The sequence below is a fragment of the Thermobia domestica genome, chromosome 13 (assembly GCF_964235325.1).
Source record: "Thermobia domestica chromosome 13, izTheDome1.hap1.1, whole genome shotgun sequence".
NCBI classification, from domain to species: domain Eukaryota; kingdom Metazoa; phylum Arthropoda; class Insecta; order Zygentoma; family Lepismatidae; genus Thermobia; species Thermobia domestica.
The window spans coordinates 31,288,965-31,309,976 of NC_137466.1; the positions used below are offsets into that span (position 1 = coordinate 31,288,965).

Sequence of the window (21,012 nt, forward strand, 5' to 3'; positions counted from 1 at the left end):
TGTAACCTCGTCATATTTTAGTGGTATCACACAAAAGAATACCTGGCATGGTTTTTTACCAACCGGAAGTGGAGATGATGTTAGAACAACAAGAGACACCTTTCCAAGGTAAAGAACAACATGGGAAGAGACAAGTGTGGCACATTTCTGGTTATGTGGTGATGTAAGTACAACTTTAAAGCTCGTCCTTGTCCCTGATAGGTCAGCCAAAAGTCCCACTGCCAGTAATGCGAAATCATATAGATAATGAGAGCTTGTTTCTGTCTGACCAATGCTGAGCATACAGTGTTCATGGCGCTGTATTTGGAAGACACCTCATAATGGACCACAGTACAAAATTTTTCAACCGCCCAGAGATGGAGATCCACTATGAGTTCCAGTTGGAAAATTCAATGATACTCACTTGGGAAATAGTTCGAATGGTCCTTTTCCAAGACAAGGAATCCAACCATTTTGGGCTTATAAGCAAAATACAAAAAGAGCTTGCAGAGAGCTGAAGATTATCCTCTGTACTTGCATCCAAATTGTCGTTGTGGAATCTTCAATAGGGGAATAGTTGTAAATGAAAAACATCTTAGGGAAAGTTTCCCAGATTATTGCGGGAGATTGGTAGAGCCTATCTTGGAGTAAGGAAGAATGCTTAGACATCGAGCATACTTCAATGTGATTAACACGAGTGTACATTAAAAAAAAAAAAAAACAGTCGAAGTTACCGATAGAGTACCAACCACAGAAAGATTACTGGAGCAAAGACTTGTAACAGCTACTTCTTACGTATTTTAATAAGAGCAGAAAAGTGTATTTATCACCAACCACAACTTCCATATAAACCACACAAAATCAACAGAGGAATTTAATAAAACAAGAGCCATATAAGAACCAAATAATAATATACGCCAAAGCATAAGTAGTCAAACTCACGAACTTGATGTGTGCTCTTCCTGAACTCACACTCAACCGGGACTGAGATGAGTAATTCAGCGCGAGCCCTAGTGAGCTAAAGCCTTTCCATGGCAAGAAGCCCGAGTCCAACAAGGTTATTGAGTGAGATCCCGAGTGAGGATGAGTTTTACAATTGAATAAGTTCAGTTAGTATGTATATTCAAGATTTACTTAAAATATATAAGTTTGTCATACTGGGGTAAATGAGACAGTATCAGACTTTTTAAAATAAAATATTTACATATTCAGTTTCTAATTGTGTGTTTATTGAGCGTATGTAAAGCGAATGAAGAGTTTAGAGAGCATATGTAACAGTTGTAGAAATGAGACTTAATTAATTCATTCGAAAATATTTTCTGTCATTACCCATAAAAGTCCAGTAGTCGACCACACGATAGATACAAGCTAACCTATGCCGGTTCCAGTACATGGCCCAACTGAACATTTAAACTTAAACGGCATATGTAAATAAAAGTTAGTTATTGAAAGTCCCCTAATCAAGAATTTATGTAACTACTATATCATTAAAATAGTTTTCGTGTCTTTAGGAAACAATGAAGAGTCGGATTGTCAAACTGAATAAGATCCGGAATGATTATATATTCTCAGATGAGTGAAACGTTTCCAAAACTTCAATACTTACATAAAGCTATGCAACTTTATTACTATGTAATACTTCCTACAGTTAGAAAAAAATATGCTAAGTTTTAAATGGTTGAAAGGTATGTTTGTTCCCATCATGATACTGGTTACCTCTGTATTCCATTTCTGATTCTTTCTTTTTAAACTTTTCTCTATACCATAATGATTACATTTATATGATTGGTTATTAAATATTTATATTTTGGGGGAAATTTGGAGACTATTCATTTACTTTTATGTTGAAGCGCTAGTGTTTCTCTTTGTATGTGTGTATGTCATTTGTTACTTAGTTTGTTTCCTATTTTTCCAAACTCCCTTATGCATTACTCGAAGTTGTTAAGAAAATTTTCAGGTTCATTTATGATATAGGTACTCTTCTTTCACTATTATTTCCAATAGTTTAATGATTTCTAAATGAATTTAGTTCGATTATTTCTTTGGCAATCCTGAAGTACATCAGGTTATCAAACCGTTATTGTAATACAGCTGTTAAAGACAACTATATAATCTGTGTTGTATGTGGATACAGTTTCCTTTTCCACTTATAATTTAATATTTTTGTTTTCCTTATAATTTGTTTATTGTTAATTATTTACTTATTTCTGATGTTGATATTAGTTTACACAAATTATTTCATATCTTATGAGTTGTTTATTTTTATTTGTCCTCAATTTTTTTATTGTATTAGTATAATATTAATTATGCAAATATTTGATATTGCTATTTTAGTCTATAGTTCGTTATCCCTATTCATACTAACATTTTTAGTTAGTCCTCAAGAACTGCAGCAATATTTCTGGAGAAAACTGCTGTGTCTATGCGATTGTGTGTGAGGTTATTTAAGCTTTCGTTTCATTTTCAGTCCTTTAAAGTGATCTGCGTCGGTACTACCAACTACAACTATACATATTCCAAGAGTAAATGGCAGAACTACTTGCAGCAAATACTGTTTACTGTAAAAAAAAAAAAAAAAAAAAATATTTATAACAATAACATGCAAAAGCAGCAATTACATTCGGTAGGAGCCTGAAACAGTTTCTCTTTTTATAATATTTTCTACAGGAGAAAATAATATATATGAAATCGCCGAATCATAAATTATAAGAAAACTGTTCCACAAGAAAACAAGTTTCGTATGAGAGGGTATCAAAGCGTTCGTGCAAACACCTAGAAGAAATACACTCTGGAAAACTTTGACGCAATGATGGGATCAGTCCTTCTGTACGTGGTCATCATACTTAGCGACACATCGTTTATCACTTTCTGTCAGCCCGCTTTGGAAAAGTTTGCAATTCGGCTTTGAAACAACAGTTCAACCTCACAAAACATGTCATCCCTTCTGTCAAAATGACGCCCCCTGAGTGGACGTTTTATGTCTGGGAAGAGAAACAAGTCAAGTGAGTATGGAGTGCGGCTATATTTCATGTCCTAATTCCACTGCCTTCATCATGGATATACAGGCGGAATCAGCTGTTGCATTGTCTGCTAACAGTACTATCACTTTTGTGACCAATCCACGACGTTTCTTCTTCAGTTTCTCTCATAACTTAATCAGGAGATGGAAATAATAGATACCGTACCAGTATTAGTTTGCCCCTGTGGTAGTAGGTAATCTGTCGTTGTGACCATTCATAGTCCCAGAAAATGGAAAGCATCACATTGGCTGCAGACATCTGCACTCGTGCCTTTTTAGAGGTTTCCACATTTTCTTTGTTTCTGGGTCATAAACTAAACTTTCATCCATTGTCACTAGTCTGCCGAAAAATTCCTCTTCATCCATCTCACAGCGATGCAACATTCCTCTTGCAGCGTCCTCTGGAAAGGTGTGAGCAGTCGTGGCATCCATCATGCTGAGACTTTATGAAGATGCAACTGGTTGTGAATTATATTTCAGGCAGACCTATAACCCATACCTATTACACACATAATACTTTCAGTGGTTATCCACCCGTTTTCGAATATGATCTTCTCGACTTTCTCCGTCAATGTGGCATCATCAGTGAAAGATGGTCTTCCAGATTTAGAGGTATGTGCAGTTTGGAATTGCCGTTTCCATTTGGATACCACCTCATAGGATGGGCTTTCATCCATATAGACCTCTTTCATCCCTGCGTGAATCAGATATGTTGATTTCCCCTGAAGATGAAGAAACTTAAATGATGTTCTGTGCCTCAAGCTTATCAATCATTTCACTTTGCTTGCAAAAAAAGAAAGTGTTGTAAAGAGTCCAGAATTTGTATGCTTAACATACAAGAACCTAAATATTAAATGCATATCTGAGAAAGTTCTTAGTCCGTCATCCTCTAGGTGATTGTACGAACTTTTCTTTCCGTGAAAATTATGTAAGTTCAACAAAACATGCAAGTGGTTAACCAATTCAATGAGCTGCTACAATTTACTATAACTAATCAAAAGAATTGTTAAAACAGCAGTAAACGACATTAATAAGGGCACTCACAGCCTTAACTTTCATGTGACAGTTGCAAATGGCTCCCAAAGAGCATAAATAACATATCCTAATAGTATGTCAGATATTCCTAACATTTTAGACAAGTAGGAAAAGCAAATATGGACATTAACATATGAAAACACAAGAAATTGAACACATATTTGCTAAAATTGTCTTCTTTCTAACCGAAGCAAGAATTTCTCAAAGATTAAGCCACATAGACAATAGGTTAATAAAATTTTAAATATCTCTCGAAATTTAGATTTTGTACTGGTACGTGCCAAAATTGTTTTTCCTACTTGACTCATACCGGTACCTGCAAAGCAGTGTGTGGATCGCTCCACCGTGCGGAAATATGTGATAAAGGAATCACGTCATTGCCATCTTCGCCAATTAGTAAAGACTTAAGTAAACGTTAGGAAACTGTTACACAGGTCTTCTGAACAAGGGGTTCCATTTAGCGGATGTTCCAATAACTTCTAGGATGGGAGCTTCATTTACAATTTTATCACGCAAAAATTGCGTATTATTTGACATATCTAAAACAAATGAGAGAGAAATATAGTTTCTCTGAACATTATCCCATTTCTACATACTTTGTGGTTATTTATTCATTCTTACAATATCCTTTCCAATTTGGCTACTTATTCTTAGTTAGCATCTCGTTATACTTACATTGACGACACACAGATGATGGATGAACATAACTTCCAGCAGGAAATGAAATTAAACACACATTCAAGAACAATTCACAGAGGCAATTTTACTTTAGTGGGGTTAGACTTCTAGATAATACTGAACCATTTAGCATTAAGTTACATTTGAATATCCAGTGTTGGACTAGATTCAACATAGAGGGTACTGTTTATAAACCATTTCATGGCGTTTTATACAAATAGTAGGATTTTTTATATGCTCTGGTCAAACTGTATTTTACTCATGTAGTTTTACTCAAAACGCAAATAGGACTCTTAAATTGAGGTGCGATCTTGGGGTTATAGTGTTGCTTTGCGGCCAATTTCGTCATACGTTTGCCCAATACCAGATCCCCTGTATTAATGTTAAAAGGGACATTTTTGAGAATAAACTCTTGCACTATGTTTCCACGCTTTCTTAATATTACTGTTTATTATAGCTAGCTTCTCTAGCTTGTGTTGATCTTCACCCAATACACCAAGATCTTATAACCACTTTATGATTATAAAATTTCTTACCCATGTAAGCTTCACAGAGGCTACACCTGTGGATTCGTTAGTGCTTATGTTGATAATGAAAGCTATTTTGGATATCATTTGGACCAATTCTTCTGAGGCTTATGAACATAAGTTCGGGAAAGATTTTTTCACCTTCCTTTCCGCCTTGTTCGGCGATGGATTATTTGGAAATGCTTTTACCCCTTGAACACAGTAGGTATAAAGAAACTGTATGAAGAACTCAGTAATGAAATACAAAGTTCCATCGTGAAGTATTGATCCCGAAAACCAATCTCAAAACAACACTTAGAGTTTATTACAAATGCCTTTAGAAATTAAACCTCCAAAGGTTTAAGGAAATCAAATCGACTAAAGGAATCATTCATAAGATGTACTCAAAATCATAGATATTTGTCAAAAGGTCCAGTAATATTTAGATGCCACACGTTATTAGAATACTTAACGACCCTGGTATAATAGTTTCCCCATTAGTTTAGAAGTTTTATCCTTATACGGAAATAACAAATTAAGGCACTTCATAAGGAGACCTGAGCTAATAAGGGACATTAGCCAAATGTCCGGCTCCGATTTCAATGATTTTTCTTGCTGATAGAGGACATGTATGTATGTGATGACAAATTTTTGCCATGGTGCATGTTTTCTTTTTTTGTTATAATTTTTAAGAGTTGTGATGAGGTTATTAGAGGTTACTGCAGAAGTCTCTTTCTACCCTTTGCGTTAATGAAAAAAGTGAAGAATAACCATGTGAATACATATCAGACCTAGAGGGAGTCGTATGGTAGGTATAACCTTGACGGCAGCCATCTTGAAATCCGTCATTTTGAATTAACGTTAAGTTTTTTAAATAGGAATAGGGTAATAGGATACATAATTTCGGGCTAGAATTTAATCAGGAAAACATTGGTGAAGTTAGTTTTAAGAGACGCACATTTGGGGAAAAGTTACATTCATAGTAATTATTTATACTTACTATGTGCGTAAGTCCCTTACCTCCGACGCCCTTAAAATCTATGTTAAGGCAGCGATTAGAGGAACGAACTGAACTGCATTTGGTTACGTATCATGTTGTTTTGGTTTCCTGTGAACTACGTACTTTTAAAATAATAGCTGTATTTAGCCTAGTTTGTAATAAACAAAATACTTGTAACACAGTTGTTAAAACTAAATAATAATATCATTTAAAAAGTAGTTCACTGGAAACCAAAACAACATGATACGTAACCAAATACAGTTGAGTTCGTTCCTCTAGTCGCTGCCTTAACTTAGATTTAAGGGGTGTTGTTATTCTGGCAACACTGTAATTTCTATGGATGGCAACACTCAACATTCTTCAGGTTCACATTTTCAGTTGTAAAATAACATTTTCTATGATTGTGGTAAGTTGCGTTTCATGATCTTTCACTTATGAATAAACAAGGAAAAATGCTAAATGGTCTTTTTACTAAGTTAGACTCGTAAAACTTAGAGCTTTTAACCTTAAACTGAATCAGAATCAACGTATATCATTGCATATATTAACACCAAATTTTCTGTTTCAGTGAAATCATGTCGAGGAAGGCGCCAGCTATAGGCATTGATCTCGGAACTACATTCTGTTGTGTTGGAGTGTACGAAAACGGTAGAGTAGAAATTATTCCAAATGACCAAGGGGATAGAACTACTCCCAGCTACGTTGCGTTTGCAGGGGAAGAAATTTTAGTCGGAGAAGCCGCGAAGAATCAGCTAGTAATAAACCCAACGAACACAGTTTATGGTAAGTAGCTAGAATTTTCGTATTACTTATTTTCTTTGATCAAATAAACATATCTGAGTTCATTTAAAATATCCATGATTTTTAACATACTATCATGTATTGTTGTTTTTATTACTATTTTAGCAATTATAAACTTTACCTCATCATTAACGTTTTCATTATCAGTCATCCTATGTCGAACTCCATTCTGATACACATACTTGTCAATTTAATGGAAATACCTGAAGTACCATATCAAATTAATATGACGATGGACAAACTTTCGCCATCAGACAGCTCTGATGCAACGTGGAATAGTTATAGAGGTCGTGAATAGAAACAAGTGGAATATTATCCTATTCCATTTAAAACTTCATCACTCGGTTCTGAGAGAGAGAATATAAAGGTAAATTGTACTAGATTCTATTCGAAACGGATCACATGTGTTCAATTATGGTTCAATTGCGAAGATTCGGTGTGACAGATAGGTATTTATCTTTATCCCGACGTTCTTCAAACTACGCTCCGAAAGCTGCATTTTGAATGGACACATTGTCGTCCTGAAATATGGTGTTGTTGCCTTGAAACAACATTTAGATGTATATACATTCCTAAAAGGACGACATGGTCACGGACAGTGATGCAACCATTGAGCGTCATCACAAGACACACTAAAAAAAAAATCAGATATTGTGGTCCACAGCATCACAGAGCCATCACCATGTTTCACGGTTTGTCAAAGATCTGTAGTTAATATGCTTCTTTGGACGTCTTAACGCATGTAAACACGACTTGTGGTTTGAAATAAGGTAAACGATTCCGACTGTATTACACGTTTCCGGTCATCAACGATGTTTACTGTACAATTGACATCATACTAAACCGTAATGTTCCCTTATTAGAGGTCCGCGTGTGCAATACGACTCTGTATGCCCCCGCCATGTAACTCGTGACGGACTATGTCGACACAAGCTGTGGAAGTTTCTGCTTGAAATCCTCCATCAGCCGCACGACGCTTTTGAGCGACAATCAGCGATAATGCTAGTCGGGACTTTTCACCGAGAATAATTTCTGAGCACTGTTTATTTTCGCCGATGTGGTTACGTAGTATCGAGTTTGCCTGGGCCTTCCCTTCCGTTGCTGCCTGACCGTTGTCAAACCCAGCATCTTATGTGCTTCCAGCTTCTTGTTTCCATTAAATTGCTAAGTACTTTATTTGTACATAAAACGAATGTCACCCTGAGCAGTAACATAATTCACACCTTTCTTCCTTCGGAGACACAGTTGTTTATTGTAGGAATGGACCGATATATTGGTATCGGTATCGGTGATATCGGCCACTCTTGGGAGTATCGGTATCGGCTATTTACTGATACATTTTCCGAACTATTTTCAATTTGTTTATTAACAGTGACACTTATATTTCATTTTTTTTTTTTTTTTTTTTTAGATTTAAAGTTGATCTAAATTATTATAATTGTACAATCGGTTTCTTTATGCTTCTGTACGCCTTTGATTTGCACTAATGGTGCTTAACTGATATTTTTAGTCCCTCGATGCCAAATTACTGAAGCAGGGGCGTCATTTCAGACTTCGCTTAAGGGGGGCAAGAGCACCATCGACATCAGACTTTCACGTTTTGTACTAGTATATTAGTAGACATCGATTAAATAAAGTATATGTATTCTTCAAATCCTTGGGAGGGGGGCAGTTGCCCCTCCTGCCCTCATTAAATGACGCCCCTGTAGTGAAGAAGAAAAACCAAAGGCCCTCAGTCAGGATCATGGGTGCCCGAAGAAAATTTACTAGAGAGGGCCCATTCCATGGTTGCTATGTTACGTCTGGTATTTAATATACATGGTTTGCTATGTTACGTATACATTTTCGTGAGCCAGGAGCCCCCATCCTACCCTCCTTCGGGCGCCCTTGGTTAGGATGGCAGACCCGTAATTTGAATCCCGAACAAGACAGAGGTTTCTATTCAGAAGAAAATGCTATAGAAGAAACCGACAAGACGTTCACTTTGTCGTTATTTACTCGTACTTCCTAGTTAAAAACACAATTAGTTCTAAAGTTAATAAATAGTTTTATCGTTTTCGACTTCGTTTAAATAATTCTCTTATTTATTTTATCCTATACACAGCAACACCTGGTTCAGCATGCATTTTGTAAACAATAAAAATTTGTAACGATAGCACTGTTCATTTTCGCATTGGACCGCATTGCATCTATTTGCATTATATATATGTAATAGAGATTAGTAAATATAACGTAACTATCAAAGTGCATTATCAATCTAAATATTAATAACTAAGAATCAGAGTTGGCTGGTTTAAACCAGCTTTCTTTTTCTCAAAAGAACCAACCCGTTTAAAAAAACGAAAAACGCTTTAAGTCATGTGAATTTCATGGTGACGTTTCCACATCTCAAACCATCTGCATTAGTTTTATCTCCTTTTCACCTTTTAATCAAGGCGTCTCATGTTCATTTCTCGATCGAACCACAACATTTCTTTCAACTGTAGACCAAGTAGCAGTTCGGATTTCTCTTCAAGCGGAGGTCTTCTTGATAACCTCGGTATTACATAAAGATGTTAACCCAAAACATACGAAACGAAACCAAATTGTATATTTCTGCTTGCCTGAATGCTTGTTGTTTTATGAAGATACGATGGTTGCTTAAACATATTGATAGAAATTGGCAATATTTAGCCACTGGCTATGTAGCTTCCAACATTAGCTTGGATTGGACTTACAGTTTTACTTTTGTTGAATGATATCTACATACTAAATTTGTAATTTAATACCTCAGTTTTGGCGTAAGCCTACTGATCATGATATGTTGACCGTAAAATTTTACACGGAAAGCAATAACGGGATTTTTCCGTTATTGCTCTGCATTTAAAGTAATAACAGGATTTCCCCGGTGGCTAAGGCAAGTGTTTCCCAATTTAACAAATTTACTGACCGGACCATCCAACTTTATATTGAAACGGGACAGTCCCGATTTCCGAATAAGTGTTTGAGTGAAATGGGGGGGACTTCCATTCTGCTGTTCCAAGTTCAAATGGAGGACAATTTCTCTCGGATGTAAGCCGAGAAGTAGTTTGGATTCCGATTTTTTTTATTGTAACCCCTTCCAGCATAACCCTGTTGTTGCATAATAATACCAAAGTGAAACTTATTTCTATCCATATGTAATATAAATACATAGAGCAAATTATTTAAACCAAATGAAACCTGGTTTAAACCCAAGAAAAGACGAGTTTCTTTTTATTTTTTAAGAAAACATGGCTTTTGCCAACCCTGCTTAGAATTAAACTTGAAGTATGTAAGATTTACTGCTTTATAGTTCATTTTATGTGAGCTGGATTAAATTTAGAGGAAATATATTTTTTGTGCGGAATCTAATATAAAATTCTGCTTTTTGTCTTTGTCAGATTTTGGCCTTATATCTAATATAGGCCTACTCTATTACAACGTTGATCATTTCATTATTCTGAAAATTCCTGATAATATATAAGAAATGAGTCAGTATCGTCAGTATCGACCTTTTCTGTATCGGTATCGCGTATCAGTGAAAAGGTATCGGTACATCCCTAGTCCATTGTTATACGTAGCCCTCGTCTCTACTTCGTTGTTCTGGTTCGATCCCAAGCCACACTAATTTGTGGTGGACAGTATCGTATCTGGGTTTTCTCGGCGTTCTCATTCATTCCACACATTCTCATTCCACTAATTCTTCTACAATTATTCATCTCCACTAATAATCCGATTCATCTTCAGTAATCACTAGGGTGGGTCGTTTTGCCACTTTTTTTCCGGAACGAAATGTAATACCTGCCAAAAGTAGCCCACCCACATGGACATTACAGGTATAGATTTTTTTTTAAATCAGATAATATCTTCTGTGAGAACTATTGCCTAAAAGTTTCAAAATTTCACTGAAAATTACAAAAAATACCAAAATTGTTCATTATTTTTAGTTATGTTAAAGTAAACATATTTTTGGATTTATACATGCCAGATGCTATGAAAACTGACATTCAAGTCTCAAAATGCCAGTTATATGCCCCTGCGGTAGGATAGGGGTGCCTCCTCTGGGGCCGGCAAAGGGGGCAAATTCAGTACAATTAATCGTTTCTACAACTACTTTTGTCCTTGCCTTTTCCTTCTACTGGTGGTTCATAGTGATAGCAGAGCATTGATATTTTTCACCATGACACTCCCACCCCTCCTCCTCACAATACTGCAACGCCCTTCTCCTATCCCGATCTGCGTAACTCAGCGTCACTATCAGGAACGAGCCGGATACGCTTCAAATTGGGCGCCTTTTCTCAAGCGCTATATTTGGTTACTGTTCCCTTCAACTTACATGAATTGGCCGTTACAGATAATAATTTGCTAAACACTATTTTCACAGAAAATTCTGTATTTCTTTTTTTTTTTAAAAAAAGTCAATATTATTTATTATATCACAAAAATGACTTCAGTGACAATGAAAAAGACTTTGAAGAGAAAGCAGAGGAAAGCTCTTTTGAGGAAGAGACCAAACCCAGAGACAGAACATCTAAACCGAAGCTAGATTTGACTGAAACTGCTATGATTGTTCAGAGATACAATGTAAGCGAAAGGGCTGCGGTACATACAACATCAACTGTGCTTCAGGCAGCTTTAAAGGCTGGAATTATAACTTCTCAAAAATCTAGCAACATAACTCTGCTTTAATTGTGGATAGGAGCAAAATAAGGCGTGCGAAACTTAAAGTTGCTCGGAATTTAAAATAAAGTTCAAGAAATGATGATCCCATTAAAAACCTATACTTTGATGGTCAAAAGGAAGACCAAAAACACACGCAGGCATCGTTAGAGAAGAGCACTTATCACTTGAAGCTGAACCTAACTCTCAATACGTTGGTGACGTGACATCATCCTCTGGCTCTGGCCATGACGAGACCACGGCTATTTTCGAGTACATCATGAACCAAATCTAAGGTGGCTTTGATGAAGTTGAGGTTCCTGGGTGCGATGGAACAAACACTAACACAGGTTGGAAGGGAAGTATTCGTCGAAAATTGAAGGAACTAACAGGCTGTTTGTCTCTTGCATTTTAATGAACTGCTCTTCCGAGGTCTCTTCACGCATATTGGTGCTAATTCAAGCCCCTATTCTTACACAGATCCCATAGGTTGAAAACTATCTGACTGTGAAAAGCTTCCAGTGGTGTCATTCAAACCAATAAAATGTGACTTACCTCATCATAGTCAGAAGAGCTCAGAAAACTCAGTAAAGACCTGAGATACTTGTCTCAAGTCTTCCATTGCTAATGATCCTCGTCACGTCTTTGAAACCATTCATAGGCCTAGATACTTAACAAATGAATACCAGGCTGTAATCCGTTCATCCATTTAGACGAATGCATTTCTCGCATTCCCAGAGAATGTTCTTTTCGCCATGATGACTGATGGTCTACTTGCTGTCCGACAAGATGCATTACATAAGATTCTTAGTGCTCGAAAACACGAAGCAGAGAATCTTCATAACACTATTAGATATAACATCATTCCCATTCTGAATTTTGAGTCGAAAGATTACATTCAAATGATCTTTTGGGAAAGCACTGATGTTTCAATAAATGTACCATCAGTTATAAGGACGGTATCAAACAAATAGCTCATGAACAAACTTTCACTTTCTGAAAACACTGTGCCAGAATAGTCCCCCACCGTCTATCCATGCCACACGGTGGCAGTAGAACGCATAGTGATATTAAGCATCCTCTCGAGTATGTGCAGTGATGCTAGGGACGGGATGATCAGGTCAACCTTACTCACTAAGCAAGCTGTGTCTAAATTGCAATCAAAGTCCCAATTTGTGACAATTTTTCCTGGCAGTGACGAATTCGATTAATTCATCCGTCCCTTTATATGGTTGGTTGGTTGGGTAGGGCTGGCGCAGGAGCCCTAGGTGCAGCCACCTCCACGTGATAGACTCTGGGACGCTTGGACAGGCTATATGACCAGATGAGCGAGGACCTGCACAACCGTTTAAAGGTACTGAATTTGCTCCCTTTTCTGGCCCCAGAGGAGGCATCCCAATCCTCCCAAGAGCACATAACCGGCATTTTTATACTTGAATGTCACTTTTCTAAGCAACTGACATGTATTTAACCAAAAATGTTTACTTTAACATAACTAAAATTCATGAAGAACGTTGGTATTTTTTCTAATTTTCAATGAAATTTTGAAACTTTGAGGCAATAGTTCCCACAGAAGATATTATCTGATTTAAAAAAAAATCTATACCTGTAATGTCCATGTGGGTGGGCCACTTTTGCCAGGTATTACATTTCGTTCCGAAAAAAAAGTGGTAAAACGCTGCACCCTAGTAATCACCCGTCTCCTTTAACTTAAAAAATATAGCCACGGGACTTGGAAATATTTGGTTTCATTTCATCCTCCTCTTTTGTTTGCTCTCGTTTGTAACACCATTTATATTCCACATATAGGTCTACCCCGTATAAAGTATAATAGTAGGCTATAAGTCTTTTATGAGTTCATTGTAGATAAATATTTGTCTTGTCATGTATAATGTGTATATTTTCAAATCAGGAAAGAAACGAGCTGTTCCTTCTTTCTTCAAATTGCCTAATATATATATATTCATTTCTAGCTTTACGTGCGACGATTATGCCGGTTGGCTAAAGGACATGAATTGCTAATGAAGTGAATGATTATGTAGTAATTGGTGGAATGATTGTGTTGGAAGGAAATGGAAGAAGCTGAGAAACCCACGGACACGATGTAGTCCACTAAAAACTGATTTGACGTGAGATCGAAGCAGGAACCCTTCGCATCTGAGCAGTGACCCTTTCACATACCCCCTTAAGATGTCCATTCAAGCAACATCTTTGAAAAGCAAATGAATGTAACATGTAAGAAAAAAATCGATACTGGCGATTATCAGTTTGCTTGCAATGTATTTGCAACTTATAAATTGAGTAGTTTACTGTAAATTATTTAGAAGGTTAGTGAATATTCCGAAAAATACGTAACATTTAGTAATTACTAAACATGCAGTATATGTTCTTCAAATAAAAAGCGAAAAATCAAAGCTTTTTACTAAACTAAAATAAGCTTATAACTAAAATAAACGAAGCCAAAAACATAATTTGGTTCACAACAGTAGGCAGGTCATTAATTTAAATTACACCTTGGAAAACCTCGGCTCATTAACAAGATATATTTTGCTTAAATCCCGGGGTCAGTTATTCTGATCACTATTTTTCAATCTTCTACGATAATTTCGCAAGTTACGTGATGAGTTGACCCGACATCTTACCGAAATATGCATTCCTTTTTTTTAAGTTCTTAAAGATTATGAGTGTCTGCACTTCTAAAACATCATCACGGAAACTGGATCAAACGTAAACTTATTTATTGATCGGGTCAGCGTTTAACTTCCCCTTTCAGCGCCAAGGCTATGTGAAACGGAAAAAGGGACTTACTGAGCAAATACCAATCAAAAATTTTAACGAAGCAAATAAATTATATAATAAATACATTATTTGATCTGAAACCCGATCGATGCTTGGGATAAGCTATTTATAAGTAGACAATGGTTAGTTTGTTGATAAGAGTTAATTGTCTTTTGCATCACTGAGGCTATATGAGGCATCGTGGTCCAACAGAATAATCCAAACAACATGTATTTGTAAGGGTGTCTCCTGGTTCGTATTTAGTAATCTTCAAAATAATTCAAACGTTTTAACACTTTCTTAGCTGGTTTTTAATACTTAACCATAAGAAGCGTACATAATCAACTTTCTGCATATACTGTACAACAAGATGTCTACACCTTTATACAGACACTTATTTTACTCGACAAGATGTCTACGTACATGTAAATTTATTTTACGACGTTGCTATAGTAACAACTCTCTTTTTAGTTAACGATTACAAAATCGAAATCTCTATGTGTCTTTCTTTTCTTTATATATAATACTGCTCAAATATCGCCTCTGATCCCTTTTTATAAGCTGGCACAGATTGCTAATATTATATACAACGTTATCGTTGTATACTCGCATTCGAATCCCGCGCCAGAGATGCGTACTCTGTTTATATAGTGACGAGGTACTCACTAGACGTAGATAATATCAGTTTGAAATTTTCGCCTTTTCCTTCCTTCAAACTTGTTAATTGATTGGTTCATTGCATTTAATTCTAGCAGTGAGCAGCGAAGTTATATAGAACGAGACAGTTTTATATAGTGTATTTTGTTCTATATAAAGTACATAGATAAATAATTTCTCCCAGCAAAAGAAAAACTGTTAACTCAAAATGGAAATGAACATTTTTAGCGCCAGAGAAGTTCGTTTTTCACGATTTTATTTTGTTTAGTTCACGCATTTTTATCATGCTAAGCTCTATGTAAACAGTTGATTGATACATGCCTTACATATATAGACAATATGTAGATGAAATTTAAGAGTTTCGTAATTTTAGGTTATACCTCATCATCTTGCTAGTACCGTAATGAAGAGCATAATGAGGATATAGTAAGTGATTTGATTCTAGTACACCATCGATTTTAAGTTTACAAATTAACTGTTTTTTCTTCGGTATTTTCGAAAACTATGCGTGAGTGCTTACTCACGCATATAATTTTGGTCAGCTATAAAACATCCATTAATCGGTCTTTCGGTATGTCTAGAACTTAGATATTTTATAATATTGTATTAAACACTAATAGTATTGTGGAAATCTCACGTTATAGTTAAAAATTAGTTGCAACTTCTTGGTTGTATTATGAACAGTTTCTTGGAAACATTCATTCAGCTGAAAGTAATGAAAGCTGGACAGTTCCTTCTCTAGTTATGGTCATTTCTCTATCGTATTCCAACAAATTGTAAGCGGGTTATAGCTTGGAAGGGACGTGTTTGTAGACTGTAGGTCCATATCTCAAACTGTTTCTTCTGTCATTAGCCATTAATAGTAGAGATGCAAGGGCTCGGAAAAAAACCGGCTTTTTTGGAAAAAAACTCGGTTTTTTCTGCTTTGCTTTTTTGCTTCGGAAATTTTGGGCTTTTTTCAAAATACTGCTTTAAATTGATAAAACAGACTTTGTATCGCTTCTCTATAACACAAAAAATCATTTAATTAGTGGTTGATGCTGATAATAATATAAAACATCGAAAATAAACTATGAATTTCGAAAAAATATTTCAAACAATTTTTCTTCAACATATTTACATTATGAATTCCACAGGATTAACCAATGTATATAATAAGAATTTTTTAACCTCCTATATACAAAAGTAAGCAGAGTTGGCAAGAACCGTGGTTGGTTTTGAAAATGCCAAAAACCCGTTTTTTGGGGGATGTTTAAACCAGGCTTTTTTGGTTTAAACCAGGCTTTTTTGACTTAGATTTTTTTGCTTTATGTATTTATATTACATATTCACAGAAATAAGTTTGTTTCGCCTTGATGTTATTATGCAACAGCGGGGTTATGCCGGAAGAACTCCCATAAGCTTAAAGAAGTGCGGTCAGTAAATTTCTTAAGTTGAGAATCTCCCGCCCTAGCCATTGGGAAAATCCCGTCATTACTTGAAATGTAAGACAATAACGGGAAAATCCTGTTATTGCTTTGCATGTAAAATTTAAAGGTCAACGTACCATAATCAGTACGCTAAAACTGAGGTATTAAATTACAAATTTAGTACCGGTACGTAGATATCATTGAAAGTCCAATCCAAGCTAATGTTGGAAGCTACGTAGGCAATCGATAAATTTTGCCAATTTCTATCAATATATTTAAGCAATATTGGCTTCTTTATAATACAACACGCATTTAGGCATGTAGAAATATACAATTTGGTTTGTTTCGTATATTTAGGCTTAACATCCTTACGGAATACCGAGGTTATCAAGGAGAAGACTTTCGCTTAAACTGACATCCGAACCGCTACTTGGGTTACGCATGAAAGAAGGTTTGTGGTTCGACCGAGAATTGAACATGGGATACCTTGATTAAAAGGTGAAAAGGAAATAAAACTATTGCAGGTGGTTTGATATCTGGAAACGTTACCATGAAGTTCACACGATTCGCATTTTTCATTCTTTCTATGTGGTTTAAACCAGTTATTTTTTTTTTTTTTTAAAAAAAAGTTGGTGTAAACCAGCCAACCCTAAAAGTAAACACTTCTTTTTAAAGAATACACAAATAACTAGCAAAATAGTATGTAGTATTTTTACTTCAAAATATTCCATACCCTCTTTTTGAAACGAAATAAAATTAAAATAAAACATGAGAGAAATACTTAGATTTATATGATACACTTAAAGGCTGCACATCTAGAGCTTTTGGTTCTGTATATTCTTGAAATTCTACAGTTAAGTTTTATAGAACCACCATCACAGTTTACCCAATCCTCAAGTTTTCTGAATTTTTAACAAGAGGGATTCAACATATCATTACGGAACTCCCCCTCCCCCCCAAAAAAGACTACGGAATATATTTAAGTTAAGCTAAATACAACTGCACAACAAACATGACTGAGTGATTAGCTTTTGCGCTTCTATCGGGAAGTCCGGGATTCAACCAGCATTCGACCATTCTGACAAAGATTTTCTTCATTCCATCTGTGAATGTAGAAATAGTGCGTGTACTGTGAGTTGGGCGACTTCCTTTTTTATTGTTTTTAAATCGTTATTATTACTAATTACCAGCAGTGACGGTTTTGCGAAGGTTAGGGGGGCGGTCTTTCGGACTGAAACCCGTTCCCCAAAGTTACGGAATGTCTGCAACAAACGAAATATCTATTATTTATGCCTTTACTCATAAACTTTAAGCTCACGTCAAATAAAAATTACGAATGTTTAAAAAAACTAAACATTAGTAAGAAACCCTTCCCAAAATACTTTTCTAAATCCGCCACTGATTCTCAGTATAAAATGATTTTTAAAGTTGTATCCGGAAGATTATTGCTAAACATATAAACGAAACGAAATATTAGTTATGCCTGTACTCATAAACTTCAAGCACTTCCCAAATAAAATTAGGACTTTTTAGGAAACGAAACAATCAGAAAAAACCCTCCTAAAGTACTTTTCTAAATCCGCTACTGATTATTTATATAAATTTGTATTCAAGGTTGTGTCTGGAAAATTATTGCTAAATCACTTCACAGCTACAGTATAACAGAAATGTGGAAGTACGGTTTGACGGATATATTGAAAAACGTACGCTTTGACGGATAAATAGAAAACCGGGCAAGTTTAACTTTTGCGCTAGAAGCTAGAGTACTAAAAGCTCTTAGAAATGAAACACGGATGACAAACTAGAGAAGAAAAAAGATGTCGATAACTCAAAAGTTAAAATAAAGTTAAATAGCCTCTAAAATTACCCTCAAATACTACATTCTTCATGTTAGCTTTAATTCGTAAAACATGTGCTCCATCCATCTTGATGGTGAATTTCAGAGCGAAATATCACATTCAGGTCATGGAATTCTTATCTAACTATAGAATATACTATAAGAAAGCTATTTAGATAGAAAAATCATGAAGTTGAAAAAAGCCAAAATTTCCAAAATTCTCGTTTTTTTCCCAAAAAAGCCGGCTTTTTATGTGAAAAAACCATCGATTCAAAAAAGCCGGCTTTTTTGCATCTCTAATTAATAGCAATACCCGAGACGTGGTGTTAGTGTATACATTCTTTTCTAGTCCCACTTTTTTTTTATCTTTCGTTGTCAGTGATATTGCACATGTTTTTACTTGAGACAATTACACAGAGTATAGTATATATATATATATATATATATATATATATATATATATATATATATATATATATATATATATATATATATATATATATTATTCCTGTACATTTCTATAAGACATGTGGAATTTCGTACTTTTCTGTGGGTTATCGTTGCGCCATCCTCTACTCCTCATCCATTTTCCATTAACGGAGTCTACAGGTCCAACAATGAAAACTTTCCTTTTATCACTTCTCGACCCGACAATTCTTTCTCCAGTTACGGACATTTTTGTATCATTCCGATAAATTATCGGTGAGGTAGTGCTCGGAAGTGGTGCATTTTCGGATTCCATATCTCAATTGTTTGCTTCTTTTGTCACGTCTTCAATTTTACCGAACGTCACGGAAATACCGGTATTTTTCTCTCGTAAAAAGGATGTAAACAAAATGTAAGTAACTTAAATGCTACAAATGATAATGATCGATTCATTAAATTTCAGATGCCAAACGCCTCATTGGTCGTAGATATGATGATCCAAGTGTCCAAGAGGATTTGAAACACTGGCCGTTTGTAGTGGTGCAGGATGGCGAGAAGCCGAAAATCAAGATCGAGTACAAAGGAGAGGAACAGACCTTTTTTCCCGAGCAGATCAGCGCGATGGTTCTTGAAAAGATGAAGCAAACAGCAGAGGCACATCTTGGGCAAGAAGTTACTGATGCTGTGATCACAGTTCCAGCTTACTTCAATGACTCCCAGCGAAGTTCAACGAAAGTTGCAGCACAAATTTGTGGATTAAATGTTCTTCAGATTATCAATGAACCAACAGCTGCTGCTATTGCGTATGGATTCCACAAAAAGGTATAATAACCATTATATTTTTATATTCATAATTACACTGTTCTACAAATAATAATAATAATAATAATAATAATAATAATAATAATAATAATAATAATAATAATAATAATAATAATAAATAAATAAAGTTTTGTTTCTGGGTAACAAAGTAGTGATTCTGAAAGTATTTTCACTCCTGAATTCAAATCTGATTTTAGTTTTTCTGCATCAGGGATACTTTCGGAGTAATTAGCACGTAATGTTTGTGTTTGTAAAGCATTACTATATACAGATGGTGATCAGAAAAATGGAAACACCTGTAGTTGGCAACACGTCAGATGTATGGGTGGCAGTGGTGTCGTGGCGCCCGCAGCGCCGGACCGCTGCTGGTGGTGTGTTAGGTCGGTCTCCATACTACGTCAGGCGCAGTGGAACAGCAGTGTCCAGTGGCTGCAGCAGACGGAGGTAGTGTAAAATGGGTGAACTCTCAGATTTTCAAAGAGGGCAAATTGTTAGTGCGCGGTTATGTGGAGTGAGTGTGACGGCAGTGGCTACTGTGTTAGATGTGTCGCGTGGGACTGTGTCGAAGATGATGACGGCCTACACAACACACGGGAAAACCACATCGGGGAAGTGGAACAGTGGGCGGAAGAAAATCATGATTGACAGGTCACGCCAGGTATTAAAGCCCATTGTCACGCAGAACCGTCGTGCCGCTGCGGAGCAAGTGACGGAGGAACTCAATCAGCACCTCCCCCACCCTATTTCAACAATCACAGTCCGCCGCGAATTACATGACATGAACTTACGGGGTCGTTTTGCACGGACCAAACCGCTCATCAGGGACCATAATGCTTTCGCACGCCGCAAATGGTGCCGCGACCATACCACTTGGACCGTTGAGAACTGGGAACGTGTGATATGGTCGGAAGAGTCATCCTTCCCCCTATTCCCAACCACGGGCTGTGTTTATGTGTGGAGAACGCCCAAAGAAGCTTATGATCTGCAGTGTCTCCGCCCAACTGTGAAACATGGCGGCGGATCGGTGATGCTGTGGGCCGCCATATCATGGTTTTCATTGGGTCCTGTGGTCACACTTAGCGGACGAATCACTGCCAACGATTATGTCGCAATTTTAGGAGACCACTTGCATCCTATGGTCCGGATGTTGTTCCCGGACAATGACGCCATCTTCCAGGATGACAATGCACCCATTCACACAGCTGGAATTGTTGCAGCGTGGTTTGAGGAACATCGGGATGAAGTTCAATACCTCCTCTGGCCCTCCCAATCCCCAGATCTCAACATAATTGAACATCTGTGGTCCGTCTTAGAAACACGACTCCGGCGACGATTTCTACCTCCATCCTCTCTCACAGACTGGCCGATGCCCTTCACGAGGAATGGTGTAAAATTCCACTTGCTAT

The 21,012-nt window shown here is 36.4% G+C and overlaps 1 protein-coding gene across 1 annotated transcript in view; it reads left to right on the forward strand.

The window, feature by feature from the left end:
* LOC145668076 (heat shock 70 kDa protein cognate 4-like) overlaps positions 1-21,012 on the forward strand; it is a 98,687-nt gene that overhangs the window by 21,289 nt on the left and 56,386 nt on the right. Inside the window, exons 2-3 of the mRNA XM_081735583.1 lie at positions 6,786-7,000; positions 19,248-19,606. Coding sequence (XP_081591709.1) covers positions 6,793-7,000; positions 19,248-19,606 — 567 coding nt within the window. The 5' untranslated portion in view covers positions 6,786-6,792. The remainder of the gene's footprint in view (positions 1-6,785; positions 7,001-19,247; positions 19,607-21,012) is intronic.